The sequence below is a fragment of the Epinephelus lanceolatus genome, chromosome 23 (genome assembly GCF_041903045.1).
Source record: "Epinephelus lanceolatus isolate andai-2023 chromosome 23, ASM4190304v1, whole genome shotgun sequence".
Lineage (NCBI taxonomy): Eukaryota > Metazoa > Chordata > Actinopteri > Perciformes > Serranidae > Epinephelus > Epinephelus lanceolatus.
In genome coordinates, this window is record NC_135756.1 from 26,155,742 (window position 1) to 26,177,507 (window position 21,766).

Consider the following 21,766-nt stretch of genomic DNA (forward strand, 5'->3'; position numbering starts at 1 on the left):
CTGTCTTCTCATCACAAAAGTTGACACTTTTAAAAGCAAAAGTATATTGCCAAGTTTGCTGTGAAGATTTTGCCAAATGGATAGATTCCATTGTGAGATTTGATAGTTGGCAATTAGGGTGAGACATCCTGTGTGCAGAGTTGCTTAGCATTTTCCTTGGCCGGGACCAGATTGTTTAGTCTGCTCTCATTGTGAGCCGTTTCTGAGCTGCAGTTGACGGTTGTTTGCAGAGCACTGGGGGAAAATGTGAGAGGGGCCAGTGCCTTTCTCTATTTATTTATTTTCCCCGTCCTTGGAGCTGGAATCTGATTTGTGTTCATGTTTCTCTATTCTCTCTGAGCGTTTTTTAAGTGTGGCTGCTGAAATCTAGACTCTGTATGACCTCACTGCGCGGCCTGTGTTTCATTAATGACCAGCCCTGTGGTTTGGGGAGAGGAATATTTTTCATATGACACCGCCTTGCATTAGCGCGGAGCGGCAGCTGCACAACCACAAAACCATCCAATTTTGTGGCTTTGAAAGGTGTGAAAAGTTCAGCTCCCTATAGCAAGCATCGCATTTATAATTATAGTCAGCGTATGCAAGAGTGCGCGTATGTGTGTCAAGGAGCGGAACTACTGAAGACTTGTTAAAGAAGCACAAAAAAAGTCACCTGCTAATGAAACATTTGTCTTTCATTCTCCTTGTGAAAAATGGAGGTATATTTCAGAGTGAGATGTTTACACACTTGCAGATTTGACATGTTACACCTAAGAGAAGCCACCTAAAACAACAAGCACAAATTCAAAGTGGAGTAGGTAGCATTTTGACAGCTTGATTCATTTGTAATAAATATTTCATTTCAACATGGTTTTATACTGTTTGGACCCTTAGAGTCCCTAATACAAGCAAGTCTTTTTAAGTCTTTTTTTTTTCAAGTGCCACATCTGGCATGAGAATTATTTCTTTTCGCAGATTGATTGATTTCCCAGGCTTTGTTGGAAGCGACTCACGCGAGCTACACAGCAATTGACTAAGAAGCATGCAACAATTCACAGACACACGTAGCGAGCCTCTGCACCCCTCCCCTCCCCCCCCCAAAAAAAAAAAAAAAAAAAGCCCAGACACTAGACTACTGTAACTCCGTTTTGTACCTTGCAGGATATTGAATATCCAAAAGGAAACCTCAGATTTGTCCCGTCCCAAAACAAAGAGCCCTTGTGCTGCCGCCCTCCTCTTCTCTTTCCCCCCTCACTTTAAACTCAGACCGCCGCTGTCATCATAACACAACAAACTTCTTTGAATACATAAGATAGCACGTGTATATATCCAGATAATTCCCAGCCATTCATCACGGTGCACTCCCATAGCCCTGGCAGCATTAAGTGTTGTGTTGTCAGCTTGAAGGCAGGAGGTGGAACAGGGGAGAGATTGAGGTTAGTCACCGAGGCTCAGGGAGAGCGAACAAAGGAGAAGATTACCTAATAGTCCTGCTATGTATTTGAAGTGGAGCCTGCTGTTTGTTTGGGGAGGTTTTGGGGCTGGATGTGCGGGCAGATGTCTCGCAGGCAGCTGATGGGTACTTTTAAGCTGTCAGAAACATCCCCTTTGCCATTCGTCTTCCTGAATAGATGGCAACAGGCTTCGACAGGGGCAAAAGGCAATACGCAGAGAAAGTTAATGATGTTTCCCAAGTTCAAGTTGGCAAAGTGTTGAAAACATTGCCTCTAAGTATAATTAGGTGGCTTTGTGTAAATTAAAAGTCAGCCATGATGATAGCTTGACAAGTGTTTTAAGCCACTGATGCACGCTCCACGCACTATTTTTGGGGCCTGGTGTTATGAGCTCTCTAATGAGTCTGCTCTCTTCCTGTGTATGTTTGTAAACAGCAGTCTTGCAGGTTGTCACTGAGGGAAAAAGTTCTATATTTTGCTCACGCCAGAAATTAATTCATAGTCACAGCACAAACATCATCAACCTGGTGTAAATCGCTTAATTGCATGCCAAGACTGCATGAAACAAACTGAAAACAGGGATACTAGTGTGCATCTGCGAGTAATTTATTTAATTTGTTGCATAATTTTTCTTAGATTAACCTCAGTAAGAGAAGACACTAAAACACAGTGTTGGAAAGGTACACAGATTTCTTTATAAAAACATACTGTTAATATTTCACCAGATGAATAAATTTTATGAACAGGACACATTTCTTTTTTAAATGTCTTAAAGCTGTTTTTGGACAGTATAACCCGTAGCACTCTGTTGGTAACTTTTAAAAAATGGCGTCCCTAAATTTATTTTTTTAAATTCCGTAAATTGCAGTCTTCCTTCCTCCTGTGATTTTCAACAAACAGTTACAACTCTTGATTCTCTGAAATCCCTGCCAGCCTTTTCTGTTTTGATAAATTGTACATCTAGTCCTATTTTCAAAGTCATCAGCGATTGCTTTTTTGCCACTCAGAGTACTGAACATGGACAGCTTTTAAAGGTAGTGAGTAGGTATGATAAGTGGCTCAATCCTTGTGCTAAAGCATTTTTACTGAAGGTTTAATAGCTACTGTATAATGAATTATAATGTATTCTCTCCAATTGCAAATTTCCTCTAATACAGCCCTCCTGTCGTAGCAAAAAAGTCCATCTGAATATTATTGTGACCAGCTTTTTAAGAATACAAATCAATTGCATGATTTTAAGTAGTTAGATTCATACTTTTGTTGTAAATTCGCCCCGATGCCAAATGGAGTGGTGCTTGTATAACCGGAATAGCTAACCAATTTCAAGTAGTGACATCATGGTCAGCTCCGAGTCAACTGTATGTTTTAGGATAAAATACGAGCGTTCATGCGAACATTTCTGCCTAGTTTGAACTCATTGAAAAGCAGTAGGCTTATGAATCATCTTGCTGTTCCAATTTAATGGAACATACCTTTCAATGACAGCGTGTACTAGCACATCATCAAAGTGAAACTTCCAAAGTTCCGCTTAACTTGTTGCTGAAATAGTTTCTCGTTTTCAAGAAAATTGCGGCGCGCTGAGTCTCAAGAAGTGTATCAGGGAATCTTCCCTGAAGGAAAAATTGCCACTTGCATACTTGTCTTTGACCAAAGTGAAGCCCTCACCCACTCCAGGGGAACATGTGCTGTTTAGGAAGATATAAAGGAGTAATTTTATTACTCGGTACATCTCCCCCTCAGAAGCCATTTCATTTCTCTTTTCAGCCTCCACAGAAGCCTTTATTTGATCTCATATTCCAGAGTATGACTGCCTCAAACCAGTCGGACTCCGTTTATTTTCATTTGGAAAACACATTTAGTGTTGGAGGGGTGGCAGTGGATGGAAGTGGAGAGCAGGGGGTTTGGATGTGGAAGGGACTGAGGCAAGTTTCTCTATCACATGTTAATGTCCTCCTGCAGGGATTTTTTCCACTGTGCCTAATTGTTGGGAGCCAAACTTTATATTTCATTCTCCCAATTTGATCAGCGTGACTTCCCTCGGCGCAATCAAGAAAAATCTTTCAAACACGTCCACTTTGAGTCCTCGCAAATACTTTTCTTGCAAATAAATATTAAGTTTGCATCCATACAGTGAAACCGATACAGCTGCATACCCTTTACTCAGTGCTTTGAAAGTGCAGATCATTGGAAAAGTGTGCCATTTATTAGGCAGCCCACTTAGGCAGCCCAGATGTAGCTGGTCACTTGAGAGCAAGACGTCCTCATAAACTCCGAGACTTAAGAGCGGGCACAACACCCAACTGCAGAGTCAAAATTACCACCACCCATCCACCCACGCCACATCTTTGGCTATTTACCAAATGCTGAACCAGTGCAGCTGTCTGGAGGAGCCCAAGCTGCAAAAAGGAGTCCCACATTTCCTGAAAACCTTTTCTCTCTCTCCCTCCTATTTATCAGCGTCTCTGTCTGTCTCTCTGTCTGTGCCTGCAGCACCTATATCCTCTCCAGCCCGTGTCTGGTGACAGCACAATGAAAACATTTTTGTGAAAAGTGTCGTTTCAGTGCTCCGGAAGTCCCACTCACCTAAATAGTTCCTTCTCTATGTCTTGTCTGTCTCTCTGTTTTCTTTTTTTTTTTTTTTTTTTGCCTTTTGGGGGCGGTGGGGGGGTGGTGGGGGTGGCGGGTGGGGGGTGATATCGTAGCCTCCACTGGGCTCAGTTCCACACAATGAATTACCTCCAGATGTAATTCCTATCCCCCGCCCTTCGCCCTCAAATTAGTGGCTAGTAAAAATTAGGTTTGAATTAGCCGTGGTGTGGAGAATAGAAGAGTTTGAAATTTCCATATAATGAGTTTATTATTCTTTGCTGGAATGCCGCTTTCCCGAATTAATTTGATCAGGGGGGGTTTTAGGTGTTATTGGTGTCTAGTTGAATGGTGCTTTAGTCATGAATGGATAGCCACTGTGTCAGCAGTAAGTCAGAAGGCCGAGGTAATGGGAGGACTCTGCAGTCCACTCACCAGCACAGGAACAGTCCGCTCCGCGCCATGATTCTCAAACTTTCTCCATTATCCGATTCATGGTCAGTGTTTAATTTTTCTGTCATCCCGCATGGAAGTATTTTTCATTGCTACTTGCAAATGCAACGAGAGGATTCCTTGGACCTTAGATAGCGGTTGTTGCATAGCATATACAGGTGTTGTGCTCTTTTGACTGCCAGTGGAGCTTGTCTTACTGCCATTCAACTGTATCCATGGTTCTGGGAATGATAATCTCTTTGGCAGAGCTGGAGCTGTGGGATCCTCAGACAATACAGATCACTGTCATAAATGAGTTTCAGATTCATCCCTAACAGGAAATCTGAGTGTGAAACCACTATTATATCTCGCTTTTTTTTTTTTGTTGGCTGTTCCTTCATGTCGATGACATCTCAGTGGCCAGGAACATTAAAGAAACAACAACTCAATAGCATGTAGCTTCCGCTGAGAAGGAATTTAATTTAAACTGCAATGTCTTTACTGTATGATAATATCTGCTACTGTGAAAAAAGGGAAGTTGTCTTCCACACTTTGCTTTTTCATCTAATTCCAATCTGCTGTATAACAGGTAAACTGCTGTGAGCCGCACTTGCTTGTTTAAATTTACCCGGCCCAGCCGAGCCTTTGATTTCAGCAACTCGTTTAATTCAAATACGCTTTTGAAGAAAAGCTTTTTTTTTTTTTTTTATAAGAAGGGGGTGTTGGGCATTGGAGGCAGCTGTGGTGGTGGTGGTGGTGGGAAAATAAGAGGAGGCACAGGAGGGCCAATTTAACCTGGAGTGTCTGTTGCTATAGTCTACCAGCTCCTCTGTTTCAAGAGGCCCGGTCAGCTTGAACTGTCTGACTTCTGTCATTTCGATCTCTTTTTATTTTTCTGTTGTAATGTATACTTTAATTCCCCGCCCGCCTGCTGTCTGTGTGCAGCAGCGGCGTCGGCAGAAGCAGCTGGAGGGGAGGTGCAGGTATCATTAAGCCTTGGAGAGGCACCAGCGGAACGCTGCTGAGTGCTATACGTGGCTCCTTGCAGTGCGTGTTGATGTTTCTGGGCCCAATGAATGTACAGCCTGGTTTATTTTCAATAGGAACCCGAGGCCGGGCTTGGCCAGTGAGAAGCCCCCCCACCCCCACCCTCCCACCCCCCGGCTGCTTACTCGGGCTGTTGATATTGAGTCAAGCAAACACTCTCTCAGGGATGTCCTGTTGGGCACTCAGCCAAAGTCGCAAATGGAAGTCACATGTGGAGACTCCCAGAGGAAGGCAAAGAGGCCTCAATTCACACCCATTGCCACTACTTTTCTTTTCCTTGTTTAAGTTTTATTAAAAGCAATACTTATCTATAAAAAAATGTGGTTTTGTAGACCAAAGCACTGAGCTTTGCATTTGTCTTAATCACTGATTTATATGATCTGTAAATAAGATGATTTAAAAAAATGGTTTATTTCCTAAAATGAGTGCAATTTTTCAAACAACAAAGCAAACAGAACCACCATATTTATTATTGTGATTGCAGCGATCCTGCCCCCTCTCTACCTTCATTCACTGCTCTCACTTTTTTTTTGCAGTGAAACACATATGCAAATATGTTTGGACACTGTCATTATCAGCCACTTAATAGGCATTTCATTAGGGATTTTCTGAATGCACGGAGCAAGGGAAGTTGCCATGGATACCCTGGTGCTTAAGTACAGTATATTAAAATGGTGCTGCCTTCCAACCACTTATATAATCACCGGTCCGTAATGGTCTCTGCTCTCTGGCCATAAGCAACATATCGTGTGATCAGCGTTGCCCAGGACTAAAAAGAGCCCTACCCCCTCATTATACCTTATTTGGCGTTTTATATATTTATTTGTAGGCAGGACTAAAAGGCTCAGGAATTGTGCTTGTGGAACATTTGTGTGGCGACTAATGAATGGCACTGATGTGTGCGCTCTGTTTTTTCACGTGTGTGGCGTTTTGCTCTTTGGAAACAGTGGCTATCACCGTGTGGGAGTTGTCAGGGGCAGCTGAGCATATTTTAACAGACGATGAAATCACTTCATTTTGTCTGACTGGCTCTTAAATGTGAGAATGGATGAGGGAGGAGGGAAGTCAAATGGATAACCTCCCAACGCAAAGTGAACATCATTGATGCTCTTGGCACTTCAATAAATGCAACACTCGCAGTCAGAGAAAAGCCACAAAGTCTTTGTCTCCCTGCACCGTTCTTTTTGTCTTTTGTCCTCATTCCACTTGTGTGTATTTAAAAGGCCATAAATGCTTATATTTAAACGTGCACCAAGCTTTTTTCTCTAAATTTCACTAATTTCTGTCATTTGTGTGCACATTTTAGGATGATAGATGTTAAAGGGTTAATAAGGAGTGATTCACATGGCTAAGGGCTGGGCTGCTTCTGACTGACAAACCTCATGGCAGCGCATGCACTTTGTGGTGGCTTGGTAGTACTGGAGAGATGGTGGCAGAAATGACGAGGGAAACCGCCGTGATGGGCGCTTGACTTTGTCTAATGCCCCAGAGGCAATGCACTTCACTGTGGCTTTAATTGAAAATTAATAGTTAGCGTGTGTGTGTGTGTGTGTGTGTGTAAACTGTGAAAATGATAGCAAGGGCCAGGAGACGGTATAAGCAACATCCGTCGTCGTTGTCGTCGCTGCATTTACACTGCATCACAGATCCACTGCTCCCCCACTGCTGCCAGGGTTGGTAACCAGCTGCTGCCACCGTCACCCCCTCCCCACTGTACCCACTACACATGTCTATCTCTGTCTCCCCCCTTGTTTCTCTCTCTGTCTCCTTTCACTGTTCTGCTGCCACCACATCAGGACGCTGGTGGGCCTGTTCGTCTCCGTTGACCTTGGCAGCGTAAAGCACTGGAAGAAGAGACGTAGGGAATAAATACCTGAAGGGAGGAGGCACACAGTTGTCACAGATGTGTAGAAATAGGCATAGCATTCCCCCTAGTGAAGCGAGTGTTTCAAAGGCCAGGGGCCTCTTGTTTGTCTTTTCCAGTGAGGCACTCTGAGTAGTTTATTAAAGGGGCTGAAGGAGCTTTCTAGCCCGAAGCTCTTAACGCTGAAAGAGAAATGGGAGAAATTACTGACATAATGTGGATGCTTAGAGCAATTAACAGCAGTTGTTTAATGTTAGCCCCCTTTGCCTCTCTCTGTCGCTGTGTTTTTCTCTCGGTTGCTTGCTTTTGCACTCTTGTCATCTCGCCCCTCTCCCTCTCTCTCTTTCTCTCTCGCTTGCTCCAACTCCCACTGTCTCCCTCACTCTGCCATGATTGTTTAGTGTTTACCCTCCCCGCCTCAGAGCTCAGAGAGTTGACACTAATGAAAATGCTACATCTTTTGCTCTGTGTTGGTCTCTGAATAATGATATCATACGGCTGAAATATGCTCCAGCGGAGCCTGGGAGATAATGTGCTATTCAGAGCCTGTTAAATCATGCCAGTGCACTGCTCAGAGCTGCAAGTTCAAGTGGGCTTTACCCCACGTTAGGGGCTACGTCTTCTCCTAAATAAATCTGTCATAGTTGCCCTGGGTGCCTCTCTTTAAAACATAAAAGTTCTTGCACTCTCTGTAACCTCCACACTGTGGCTGCCTGCATGTGTGTATCTATTGGTGTGTAACTATGAATTTAATTTTGGAGTTGCACCTCTGCCAGATTTAGATGTGTATTTGATTCTATGTATATGGCATAAACTTATGTAGGCAGATGTGTGAGAAAAAAAAAGTCCCGTCTTGTATTAAATCTCCCAGGCCCATGTGGCAGAGCGAGCTGGTGGCAGATGGACTGGCTTTCTGCATCTGCTGTGTGCAGACTGGGGGCTTTGTACTCCTCTCTCCTGGGGAAGACCGAGCCTTTCTTCTTGCCAGTAGATTCCTGTCTGTTGGAGCGACTAAGAAAAACATCTGTGGCATGCAAGGGAGAGAGAGAGAGAGAGAGAGAGAGAGAGAGAGAGGAAAGGAGAAAGAAAGACAGAGAGAAAAAGAGAGAGAGAGAGAGAGAGAGAGAGAGAGAGAGAGAGGAGGGAATAAAAAAAATTGACAAAAGGATTGGCAAACACCATTAGCCCTAAATGTTCCAGCTCATTGCCTGTTGTGCATTGTTTACAGTAGGGGAAACATGTTGATACATCACATCTGAGCCCAGCCCCGGCTTAATTCAGCTCGCTCCAGCTTTCGTCGGCTTCTTTAGCAGGCAGTGGGGACCGGTGGTTTTTGCGGTCCCAGTTAGAGATACTGAACTAATTCATTAGGAGAGACTTGTTCAAATAACTGAATCCTCATGTAAGACATGTGCACAGACACGTTTGCCTTTTATCAAGTGGTAAACCAAGCTTTTAAAAACTGCGGCGGAGGGGGAAAGCTGTGAAATGTTTGTCAGCTTGTGTGTTTCACTTTTTTTTTTGTATAATTTAATGAGATATTAAAAAGCCATAGACTCTCAGCTGTGTTGAGAATTTGTACTTTGGCCAGAGGTAGTGTTCCATGCTGAGAAATGTATTTAAAGTGGAGACAGCGGCAGTAGCGTGTTGGCAAAAGACTCTCGAAAAGCATCATCTTGGTGTTTTGTCTAAGAAAAAGTGAGGGAGCATTCAGCATGTGGAGGTCTCCCCAGTTCTGAACCTTTGTGGTCTCCCTCCCCTCTCAGATTCCTCTACAAAACGCCTCTTCTGAACCCCTCTTACACACACACACACACACACACACACACACACACACACTTACACACCCCCCCTCCTCACCATTCCTTTGCCAACTCTCGCCACCCTCCGCCCCCTCCTCTCCGCTCCCCGCGACCAGCCCCCCTACCCCACCGATCAAGCCACTGGTTTTTGTGTACTATTGGTCCTCAGGCGTCAAAACAATCCAGTGGGGCTGCCTGACTTGTTTTAATTAGGCAGCACTGAAACGGCAACTGTCTCTCAGACGTGACCAGGCAGAGGTGCTCTCCCCTCGCACTACTGTAAATACCGCTGTAAATACTTCTCTGGTGATGTCTTTGACAGTAAGCGTCCGCTAGGTTCTCTTTACTTTTTTTCTCCCCCCTTTTTTCCCCACTTTTGATGCTCTGATTTCTAGTGGCATTTTCTCCTTCTCTCTTCATTTTTGATACACACTAATGCTTCCAGACTTCTGAGAATACTTCTTCAAATGCTTCTTACCGGGGAGAGTGGATTTCTCACTCATTGTTTTAAAGGTAGGTCATTTTATCTGTCACTCTCTCCCTCTCTCCTTTGCAGTCTATTTATGACTTTGTTTGGATGTGTGCTCGTGGTATCGTAGCGGTGCTTTGTGATAGCGTGTTACTTGGTAATGCATGGATGTGACATGGCTAATTGTTTTTAAGAGCCCTATACACTCTCTGCCAGAGCACCGTGTGGAGGCTACCGACCGCCGCTCAGCCCTTCACTAATCCCATTCAGACTCTTTACATCTACGCACACACACACTTTGACATGCACACAATCAGAGCTGAAAGGGAAAGCACCGAACTGTGCAAGAATAAAGCCAGACACACATACCTTTTTTTTGCGGCGAACACACCTCTCGTAGCGGCGTCCTCCAGCCCCTTTTTCTGTCTCCGTTTCCCTCTCGTCTCAGCGATGCCGGGTACACAGAGCAGAGTAGAGAGCCAGTCCGGCAGGTTGTGTGGAGGGGTGCATGTGTGTATATGTGTGTATGTGTGTGTGTGTGCACTTGCTCAAGAGAGAGAGAGGGAAAGAGAGAGCGTTCAGAGGAGCAGATGTGCGATTAGAGCGAGAGCAGCGCGAGCTGCCTGGTGAGCATGCAGCCGAGGCGCGAGGGGAGAGAGCCGGCGAGCATCCTGCAAGGAGTCACAGCACTCCCCGTGTGAAGATCCCCTCACACACTCACACACTCTCTCATTCACACACAGGACCCACCCACACACACAGGCTACCTACACACACACACTTGCTCTTCCACAGTTGCACTCAAATGCACAGAAAAACTAATTTTTCTTTGTACTTACCTGCAAAAAGTAACTAAAATAAATAAGTATAATCAGGTTTGAAGGCCATTCTGTAAATTCAAAGACAGCAAAGAAGAGATCTAAGTTATAATTGCCATGTCTCTCATTTCCAGTAAAACGGGGAATGAAATGATAAGTAGTGTTTTCCAGTAATTGTGATATATTTCATCAGCGGCAGGCATAAGAAATGATGGTCTAATTATTTCCAGTGTAGAGAGAGAAAGAAGCCACCGTGTCTCTGTCATAAATTTCCATTTTGTACACTACCCCCCACCCCCCCTTTCCATTCACACACACATATGCACTCACACACACACACACACACACACTCTCCCTCTTCTGTCCCCTCTCCCACTCTCTTCCTCCTCTCCCCCAACTCAAGCCTCTGCTATCGGGCCTGCATGTCCGACCCGCACAGGGGGCCCCGGTCGGTAATTGCCCCGGTGACAACTGGAAATGATAGAATAATTGTCAGGAGAGGCGTCTGGGCTTTCTTTTTTTTAATGGGGTGAGGGTGATTTAAGTATGCATGAATGGCACGGTGGTGGTGGTGGTGGCGGTGGTGGTGAGGTGGCAAGAGAGGGAGAGGAGAAGAGAGAGAGGGAGCGGGGGGAACTGGGGCGGGGGCTGGGTGGCGGCTGGCGGGGGGGAGAGCTGGCTTGTTTATGATGCCATCCCCCATAAACACGGCTGAAGTGATGACACAGATAGTGTTGCCTCTCCACGGGGTGACACCAGTCGACTTGCGGCCGTCGCTCCTAGACACCCTCGGCGGTGGCAGAGGCAAGCACTCTGTTCTCTGGTCAAGCTCTCTGGCACTCCTCACCTTCAGGTAAAAAAAAAAAAAAAAAGTCAGGCAGACTCTTGTCCATCCCTCCATCTATCCACCCATCCATCCATCATGCATCCATCCACCCATCAATCGTGTGTCATCCGTAGTCGACTCCAGGCTCTTGGCTGTGTTTAATGGTTGTGTTTTATTGCCGGGCTGTGTCTCCTCTCTTCCCCGCTGGTCGTCCCACTGTGTAACCGTGCAGCCTTGGTCTGCGGGCTCTGTTAATCTGCTGCTTAATTAGTGCTGATGAATGGCTCTGTGTGTGTGCCCAAATGTGTGTGTGTGTGTGCATGCGTACAAGTGAGTGTGTGTGCCCAAATGTGTATGTGTGTGAGTGTGAAAGTGTGTGTGTGTGCATGTGACTTACTGTGGTATTTCTGCTCTTGCATTGTGTTTTCCTCAGATGTTGCTACTTCCTTGCTAATCATTGATCATTAAAAACAAGAGGACAGAGAGTATGGTGAAAGAGAATAAAAAGGGCACAGCCACTGTATAACCTTTCATAAGCTACCAAACAATCAAATATTAATCAGTTGCAGATGTGTGTTTTGAGAGGGCAAAGCTTTGACTTGAAGTTTGACTTATTTGTTTTACTCCCGTCTGTTGGTGTGAGGAAAGAAAAAATCTTTGGAGCAGATGTTTAGTTTGAAGAGGAGAGAGGTCACGAGACTGATAATCGGTGAAGCACTAATTATCTTTATCAAAGGCGAGTGGGATAATTTGTTTACTTAAATATTGATGAGGGTGAGCAAGGCATGGTATTGGGCTATTGTGGGCATATTATTAACATTTCATAGGGCTTTGTGCAGGAATGCGAAAGGGACTCCTCTTCATAATTTAATACCCTAATGCATAATGAGCTATGTGATTAGTTCACATGGAGAATTGGCCAAACTCCATTTTGAAGGCAGATAATTTACATTGTTCTCCAGAGTCTGGCATATAATAGGTTCTTTAGCGCAATAAAATTAAATGCTACACATTTTATATTTCAGCTTACAAATCCCCCTGGCAATATTCAGTTTGGAGTCTTCTTTTACAGTTATTTTTTTTCCTCCTTTTTTTCCACGTCTGTCTCATTTTGTTTAAAAAAAGAAGAGGGAAATGAATTTTAAAATAGTTTAACTAAAACACATGTTTACCTACATGTTTTATTTAGAATGCACACTGGCCAATTAACACCGTTCATTAGCCGAGCCGCGTTATTTGTTTTGAAAGTTTAACCAATCACTTTGTTATGCTAATTGTGATGTAATTTAATTTGAGTTCCCGTAATGATGATGCCGCTATTATCCACATAAATGATGCAGTTAAGCAGCACGGCCTCATTTGCATGTGCTTGAAGGGAGAGAGGGCTGAAAGGAGCCGGCTCCCGTATCACTCTGCTTTAATTTTCCAGCTCTGTTCACTCCTGCCCTATGGGTCTTCCTGGCCTGTCGCTGGCTATTGATGATCAGCACTTTTATCTGAATTTTTTTTTTTTTTTTAACGACAAAGAGGCCTTTATTTGTCTGCTAACACGTTCCTAGAACTGCAGTGTGGAGAAATTAAATAATGGAAATACGAGGCTATTAAAAAATGCAAATGATTATTTCTTAGTCGATGTATCAAACAGCAAGCGAACAATTGATTCGAGTGCCCCCACCACACACACCTACACACAGATGCACGCCCCTTACTTCACATTTTCATTGGTCCTGATTTGGATGGTTGGCGGGGGGAGAGTGGCTTCTTGAATTTAATATTTCCATATCAAAGTGGTGCTTTGTTGGCAAGGGCTTAATTTTTAATCTGTTGATTCCATCATCATCTTTGGTTTGGACATTATTCAGATGTGGATTGAGCAGTCGGGTGTGTTTTTTCAAAATGGAGAGGTGCAGTCAGGCTGTCAGGCAGTACACACTGTCAACCAGCCTCTTGCATATTTTTGTAAAAATCAATTTCTTAATCCTACAGTAAGAGGAGCAAGAGTGATCCTTTCTTCCAAGCAGTTTTAAAGTCCCCAACCGGGCATGGAGAAAGTGTGACTAAGCCGGTGTTAAAGACTGCCCATTATCTGTTTTGTCGTGGGTTAGACTTTGGTAATTTTCCTGTGGAAAGATTATTTTTTCCCCTGACCAGTCCCCCCCTGTTATGCTCCTAATTGGTTACATAAATCTTGTCTGGTATGAATGAGGAATGTTGCGGTGTTGTCAACTGCAATCTTCACCCTTATTTACCAATTCATTAAGATCTATCGATGCAGGACTGCTGAGGGGGAATGACAACATAAATCAGAGCTGGAGACATAATGGCCCTAATCAACCAGAAATAACTGGAAACGTCACAATGAGCTATGTCTCTGTGGCTGCGCCGGCCGCGGCTCGCTCCCCGCGCCTGTCCGCTGGATCTGCCGCGCTGTGGAGAGGACCGGAGAGTCAGGCCCTCCAACTGTCATTAGTTCCTCTGATATTTTTTTTTCTCTCTCTCTTCTCTCCTCGACAGTGTAAAGAATTTGTCCATTTTCTCCCTTTTGTTTTCCAACTCTCGCTCCGTGTCAAAGCAGCTCAGTCCTGATCGCTTAGGTGGAGAATAAAATGTCTTTTCTGCACTTGCACACATGAGGTCTATAAATACAGTTAGGTCGGAAGTACCCTGCATTCAACGGCGCACCTCCTCTACTCTTGGTAAAGATGATTGGACGAGACAATGAGGCCTCCCCTCTTTATAGGTCAATTAGCCCTGATTAGGTGGGCCGAGTTAATTAATGGAATTGGCAAATATGCAAATGAGAGCCGACTGATCAGCTTTCGTCACTGTCTCGCTCACCCACAGCGGCGGGGCTGTCTCCTGCTTCAGCAGAATGAGGTGCCTGATGGGTAACGTGTAAATGATATGGGACGAGCCTAAATGCAGGAGAAGAAAACTAGTTTCTCTCCTCCTCTTTTCCTCCTTCTGTGAGGGGCGTGCTGCGCTACATTTAAGAAGCATGCATTTATTGCTGCAGTGGAGGTTTTTTTTTTTCTTGTTAAGCAAACAGAAATGGATAAATTATATTTCATCTTAAAATATTTTCCCCTTGATTTTAATTCAACATTTTCATGTTTCCCACCCTTTTTTATAAGTAATTGGATAGCCCATGTACAATAACTGTTTAGCTATTGTCATATTTCAGAGCTGGTTGCACTGCTGTAAAATGAATTTGTATTAACGTAGTATCATGCACACTATTCATGAGTGCCTCTTGCATTTGATTCTAAGAAGACATTGTGCAGACTGTACAATTGAACATGCACTTTACACCCTTTCCTCTGGTTTTCTTTGTCGTTTTTTTTTTTCTTCCCCCCTCTTTCTGTACTCCACAAACACTGACTTTAACACACACTCACACTCCATTCAGGGACACTTACACACTGTGGCAAATAGTCTGTCTTTTATCTTATTCTGTCTCATCTCCTTATTGTAAATAGAAGAGAATTAAGTTCTGAACATTCTTGACTGGATGTCTCCTATCACAGAACTACGATTTATTGTCAGCTCAAATGAAGAATTGAAATATGACTGAGGTTTTGCTCAATGTAGGGCTCATTGGACAGGAGATAACCACATTTGATTCTGTTGCTTTGAATAATGTTAATCCCGGGAAAAAAAAGAGCAAAGTCCATTATTCATATTCATCTCTTTTCATTTGGCCCCACTCCTGATTTTGTAAATATGATTTCTTCAGCCCCCTTTTTTTCTCCTCCAAAGCAATCTTCATTCACCGGTGAAACACTTTTGAAATTCCTCTATCTGAGAGCAGAAACCATTACCATACACAGGTTTATAAGAAGTAGTCATTAATGCTCTTTTATGGCGGCCCTTTAGTGCCAAAAAGGAAGCTTTTAATTCTAAGGCACGGCAGCCTGGCTTGCCTTACTTAATCCGAGGGACTGGGTTTTGTCGAACGCAGCTCTCCAAGTGGTCGTTTTTCCATCTCCGACTCCAAACTCACTGCTTGAAGCTGAAGGCTGTAATAAACTGCTTGTGGTCTCACCGTGCTGTGACAACTCGCAACCAGAAAAAATTACAGTACACACCCAAGTACAAACAAACATATGATCATAATCAAAGATTCTTTGAAGGCTGAAATTTATGGTGTGTGTCACAGGCATTTATTCAATCTGATGAAGTTATTTTAAACTTCTTTGCTCTCCATTATTTGGCCTCCGATTACATTTATCATTTTTGAAAAGCAGTGGTTTTAAGCACCGTTTTTTTTTTTTTTTTTGTCAGCACATATGTGGCATTTTGATTTATTAAGCAATCTCAAGTATTGAATATGTGAGCCCTTGCCCTTGCCCAGTTACTTCTTTATTTTGTATGCATAGTAACTTATGGCAATGATGAATTAATTTCACTCAAGCACAGAATCTGTGATTATTTTAAATGGTAACCATATCTCGACTTGATCAGAGAGCTGTGAGGAGTCAGCAGACTGTGAAATGTAATTTCTATTATTATTTTTTTTATTTTGATTTCACAAACCAAAAGAATTCCAGCCAGCCACCTGAAATGTGAGCTGATAATGAACGGACGTCTGGGATCACAGATTTACAGGTCACTTCTTTTTCCTTCATCCTAATGAAAATATTTTTTAGCAACTCATGCATATAAGATGAGGATCATTGTTCTAGATAGAGACACAGTGAACATCCTCACACTGAAAATGGATAGGCCAGAGAGTCTGAACGAAAACTGGTGTCAAGCCCGCTGTGTGTTAACAACGTAACATGCATGTGAGTGTGAGTGTGTGTGTGTGTGTGTGTGTGTGTGTGTGTGTGTTAAATTCCCCAGTGTTCCCCAGACAGTGTTGGAGCACAGCAGACAGCTGTGTATTCCCACTAGATGGATGGCCAGTGTCATAGTGTGTGTTTACTGCACATGATAGAGCGGGAGACAGGCCAGGTAATGAGGCTACATTAAGGGCTTTTAGAGCTCGCAAACAAAGATGGAGGGCTGCTTCTTTCCCCTTTAATGATAGGTGTGTGTGTGCTTGGTGTGCACGTGCAAAAGAGAGAGAGAGTGTGTGTGAGGCAATGAAAGGCTCAATTCTCCGTACACCTTTGTTGTGTCACTTCTGGGAAGAAAGAGGAGAAATTCTCCCAATCTCTGGGCCAAATGCGTCGTCAGGACCCTTTCTCAGATCCCCGCACCTGATGGAAGAGACAGATTTGCGTAGCACGAGATTCGAGAGTAAATATTTGCCCAAGCTGAAGAGGAATAGCAAGCAAGGCTATGGTTGCACAAGGAATGAGACAAAAGCTGGAGTTGGTCTGAAGCTTTGCAAATAAAGTGTCTGTCTACCTCTGCTTCATCAGGAAATGCCTGTCTTCCTACCGAGCCTCCACCTTAATAGAAATGTTGGAGCCATCAACGAGTCGTCGACGACTGTAAATTTAGAGAGCGCAGAGTTATCTCAGTCTCTCACTATCTTTCCACCACCCCACAACCTAAACACTTAGTATCACTATCATCTTCCTTCCCAAAGCTATACATCTACAGAATTACCAGCGTATTACCTGAGCAATAACAGCCTTCCTCTCTGTTTCCGATCGCGATAATAAGCGGTCTAGGTTCTCCCTCATTGGAAGATTATGGCTTGAGGAAATAGCATCAAATAGCGGGTGTGTTGAAACTCAGGACACCGGCAATTTATGGGATGTCAAACACACGTGCGGGCAAGCAGGCAGCCTCACTCAAGCGGCATTAAAGCTGGCTGCACCGCCGCAGATCAGAGCGAGGGCCCCCAGTAGAAATAGTAGCTGGGGGTGGCGCAGCTCCTTCCGACCCAGTTGGTTTAGGACAGACTGAGCCGGGGTCAGGGCTGGTATCCCTCAGGGAGAGGGTACAGGGGCATGGTGGACCTGTGGTGGGCTCACACACAATGTAGATACATGCATGCATATAGTCACACCCTCAGGTGCCGAGTATTGTCACTATCTGTCTCTCTTGAGTATTGTGTGTGTGTGTGTGTGTGTGTGTGTGTGTGTGTGTGTGTGTGTGTGTGTATCTGTGACAGTTCCATCACCCCCACAGTCAGATCCGCAGCTCGGTAGCCCCGCTCATCATTGCAGCCTGGCTGTGTTTCTAATTGACATTCTAATTGGCAGATTTGAATGCCGCCTTTAGATGGCTAATTAATTTATCTCACCGCTGTCATTAAGGTTAAAGCACCATCTGATCTCTGCGAATATACTTTGCATATATCTGCATTATCATTATGTTGCAGTTAGACATATTGCACCGGTTTTATTTTGGAGGAGGGTGAGAAGATTATGGCGCTGAGATTAAGACGGGTGCTGGGCTGTTATTGTTTGTGTGCGAGATTCAAATTATGCTGACTGATTTTTTTTTTTTTTTTAACTCAAGCTATAATGTCTGATTACTTATTTTTGTCCTTTTTTCTTTTTATAATATGAATGTTTTATACATGTGTAAGCACATTAAGAGCAGCAAATTTCATTGGTTTAATATCAAAGCAGCAATTTTCCTCGGACTTCCGGAGTAGTTTGCATTACATTCACATGTTATTAAAAATCCTTATTTCCTCGACTCATATATCTTCAAGTTTTCCGAACATCCATCGCCGGTCCGAGAAAGAAAGCAGGAAAAAAACCGAGAGATCCAGGCTCCATTAGAATGTTCATAAAATTGTAGTAAAGGCAATCAGACAGTCTTTCTCTGAATATTTTAAACATTGGGCATGTAAAATTTATGCCTAATTTGAATACTTATTAGCCGGCTGATCTCGGCTGCAGCCTTGAGTTTCTTATGCTGAGATTCATCACCGGATTGGATGTCACATTGTGCCAGTCTTCCCCCACCACCATCACCACCACCATCACCACCTTCCTCCCTCCCTCCCTCCCACTCATTTTCCTTTTCTCTCTTTCACTCTCATTCTTTTCATCTGTCTCTCTCAGTCACCCCCCCCCCCCCCCCAAAACCACCACCTTCCCTCACTGCTTCTCTCCCTCTCGTCCTCCCTCTGTCTTCTTCCCTGTGTGTCTCCCTCCATCAGTAGTGAGCGGCGCGGTGTTTAACAGGGGCCTGTTTGTTCACAAGCACGCCTCGTCCTGGCCTCTTCCCTATTTACTTGTGTCCCGGGCAGCTGTCGCCCTGCTCTGTGTAACAGCTCAGTCCTGTTTGTTCTCCCTGCCTGGATCCTGTTTATCCTGGCTGTGGACATCCTTTAAGGCCTGTCCTGTATCTGCCCCTTGTCAAACACACACACAAGCACACACACACACAGGGAAGAACATGTACACACTTCTATTAAAACGGTATTTACTGGCCCAAAGAATACACACGGTACCCATGTGGGCTGGGCACAAATGCTCACACATAATCGTGATCACCATTTGTCTCGCTTTTGTTGTGTGGATGTGGATTATCTGGTGTTAGGTTGCACTTTTTTTTAAATATATGTTTTTAAATATAAAAGTGGTAGCTAAAATAGAATTTAAAGTATGAATTATCTCAAATTTTAATCTAAAATATTACAAATAATTGTTTTCCAAATGAGTAAATTCCATAATTCTGGGGTGTACTTTGAGTTGCCTTTTGTTGGTGCTGAGTGTCTTTTATTTATTGTGAGACTGTCGACTGATGTTGGTGGGGCTCCTCTCTGCCCCAGTCAAGGTACAGAGCATTAAATGCAGGGGAAAATGATAAAACATTTATTACTGGAGAGAGAGGAGGTAATATGCATAATTTATGCTGTTTTTAGCACAATCATTAGTGATATTCGTGATAGATTTTTTTCCTTTTCTTCCCCTCCTTTTCCCTCTCTCTTTCACCGGTTTTCCGTATCTGATAGATGCCCAGAGAATTAATGTAATATCATATATTTATTTACTGTTGGAATTGGTTGTCTTGCTTTGTACATCTCCCACAAAGTTTGCAACTTGGTTTTAATTGTGTCCCGGGAAGGGATTTTTTTTAATATCACAGATTAAATAAATATATAATGTTTGATTAAAGAAGAGGGGGGAGAAAGGAGCCAATAAGTGACATACGAGCGTGGTGCCTCTATGGAAGCCAGTGTGGCAGATTTTATTTAGCCACAGCACAGATGACAAACCCATTATAGTGTTCATCACCAGCCCTGCACCATGTGATTTGGTGCCTCCTCCTCCTCCTCCTCCTCCTCCCCGCCACCAAATTTTAATTTTGCATGATTAGCTTTGCGTCATTAGGCAGCTTCATTCAGATGCGACACACACTAAAAAAACTGACAGCTTCAAGACGTCAAATATTTTAGGAGTGCCCGTGCTTGTGTTTTCTTGTCTGTGCAGCCTGGCTGTGCTAAAGTGTGAGGGAAATATTATGCTCATTTGTGGATATTAGTTCAAGCATATTTTTATCCTAATTTCCCACAAATGTATTTTTTTAATAGTGATGACAAAAATATTTTTCCTTAAAGGGGAATGCTTAGACTTATGCCCAAATTTTAAGGATAAAAACACATGTACGTACCCCTCCCATTTTAAATAGCACCAGGACGTGCATCTCTTTGTATTGCTTCATTTACACAATGAATGCATAATTGCTCCTCCTGCATCCCCCCCTTCTTCTCCTTTCCCCCCTCCCTCTTCTTTAAATGCTTTAATTTGCAGAGGGGGGAACTGAGGGCTTGATAATGGAAGCGTAAAAAAAAAAAAAAATAGGAGGGAAAAAGGGGGGAATTGTAACAAGAAGAGCCCTAACCGGTGCCTCTTAATCACTTCTAGGTTTTAAATCATGATGATGCAGGAGTCGGCCACAGAGACAATAAGCAACAGTTCAATGAGTCAAAATGGAATGAGCACCCTAAGCAGCAGCCAATTAGAGGCTGGCAGTAGAGATGGGAGATCAAGCGCTGGTGACACGAGCAGCGAAGTAAGCACAGTCGAGCTGCTGCATCTGCAACAACAGCAGGTAAGTTGTGTTTCTCCCCCGTCTCGTCTCTCTGCCGCTCTCTCTCTCCCTCCCTCTCACTCTGTTTTCCCCTCGCTCTCCCGCTCTGCTCTGCTCTGCTCTCTGCTCAGGCAGCGCTGAGCTCTTCTACATAGACAGGAGGCACAATGAAATATATATTTTGTTGTATTGTTTGTGTTTTTTCTACGACACGGGGAAAAACATGTTTGTATAATCGGCTGTTTGTGTTGTTGGTAAATTTTCTGGGTAGTTTGTTGTGCTGTCAGCATGTTTTGCCTGAAGCTGTTGCCTGTGGAATGATGAAAATGTTTTGCAGTGACTGTTTTTATATATATTTTTTTGCATTTCAAGTTGTATTTATAGAGAGCTCATGCAGCAATGTGAGGCCATGTGAGAAAGTGTGTGTGTCAGTGAGAGAAAGAGAGAGGCAGACAGAGAAAGGGAAAGAATGTGTGCGTTGGAGCATCGTACGGACCAGTTTGGGCTGTGTGTGTGTGTGCGTGTGTGTGTATGTCATGGCAGCGCTGTATCCACCAGAGGGCCTCCTAACTCGGCACTAGTTGTAGGCTCACACACACATCCAGACGCTGTAACCACAGACCCACCAGCGGCAGAGAAACCTTTGACCGGGACAGTTTTGAAAGACTGATTTGCATGCAGCCTTTCTGTCTCTCTCTCCTGCAACTAGAAAGTCGTTTAGATTTTTTTAAACTGCACTGTGAGATCATTCCCTCTCTTACTAACTTTGTGTTATTCCCTTCTTGTGTTACTTTTACTGAATTGTTTCAGTTGGAGGCATGATGCTCCGCTTTCAATCTCTTTAACTTTCCCTTCTTCATACCCATGTTGTATTGTACTGGCTCTATTCTTCTCCATCAGAGCAAGCTGATGGTGAATGAACTGCAGGGGGGTGTAGGAGGTTGGTGGTTCAGTGGGGGGGAGGCAGGAGTTGTGAAAGTCAGTCACCAGCAGAGTAAAGGAGTCAAGTGTCTCTCGTGTCTCTTCACGGTGAATGATGGCTTTGACAGTTTGCCAAAAGAGCAGTGGGAGATGAGGTCAGAGGGCCGTGCTTCGGGGTGGATGGGGGACAACGCCGCGGGTTTGTAATGATGCGTGCTGTCCTTTCCCCGTTTGATGGGAATTTTCGTGCAAGCGTGCATTTGTGTGCGCGTGTACTTTTTGGAGGCAGCTGAAAGCCTGTGGTCAGTTCATCCGGGGCGATACAACAGATGATGATGTGTTTCTGTGCGTCTGCATCTATATCTGTATTTGGTATAGCAAAATGAAGCATGTCCCGCAGGCCCCCCCCCCCCACGCCATCTCTCTTCCATCCCCCATTCCAACTCAGCACCCATCCTCCAACCCCAGCTCAACCCCAGTGGTGCTGCTGGTGGCTGCAGCAGCATCACAGCACTGTGGCCTTACCCCCCATTTATCACCACTCTGCCACTCTGAACACAAACACGCACCTGATTGGGGTCAGTCCTCTCCCTCACTACATGTGAAGGTGTTGGTTCAA

General features: G+C 44.1%; 1 protein-coding gene across 10 annotated transcripts in view; it reads left to right on the forward strand.

Moving 5' to 3' along the window:
* Nucleotides 1-21,766, forward strand: part of foxp2 (forkhead box P2) — a 117,876-nt gene that overhangs the window by 29,807 nt on the left and 66,303 nt on the right. For 6 of the 10 annotated variants that reach the window (XM_033614567.2, XM_033614572.2, XM_078164932.1 and 3 more), the window contains exon 4: nt 20,061-20,247. The exons of 1 other annotated variant lie outside the window; for it this stretch is intronic. In XM_033614567.2, the coding sequence (XP_033470458.1) occupies nt 20,071-20,247 (177 nt within the window). In that variant the 5' untranslated portion in view covers nt 20,061-20,070. Of the gene's footprint in view, nt 1-9,341; nt 9,678-11,114; nt 11,305-20,060; nt 20,248-21,766 lie in introns of those variants that run through there. 3 more of the 10 variants (XM_033614569.2, XM_033614568.2, XM_078164935.1) reach the window with 3 other exon arrangements.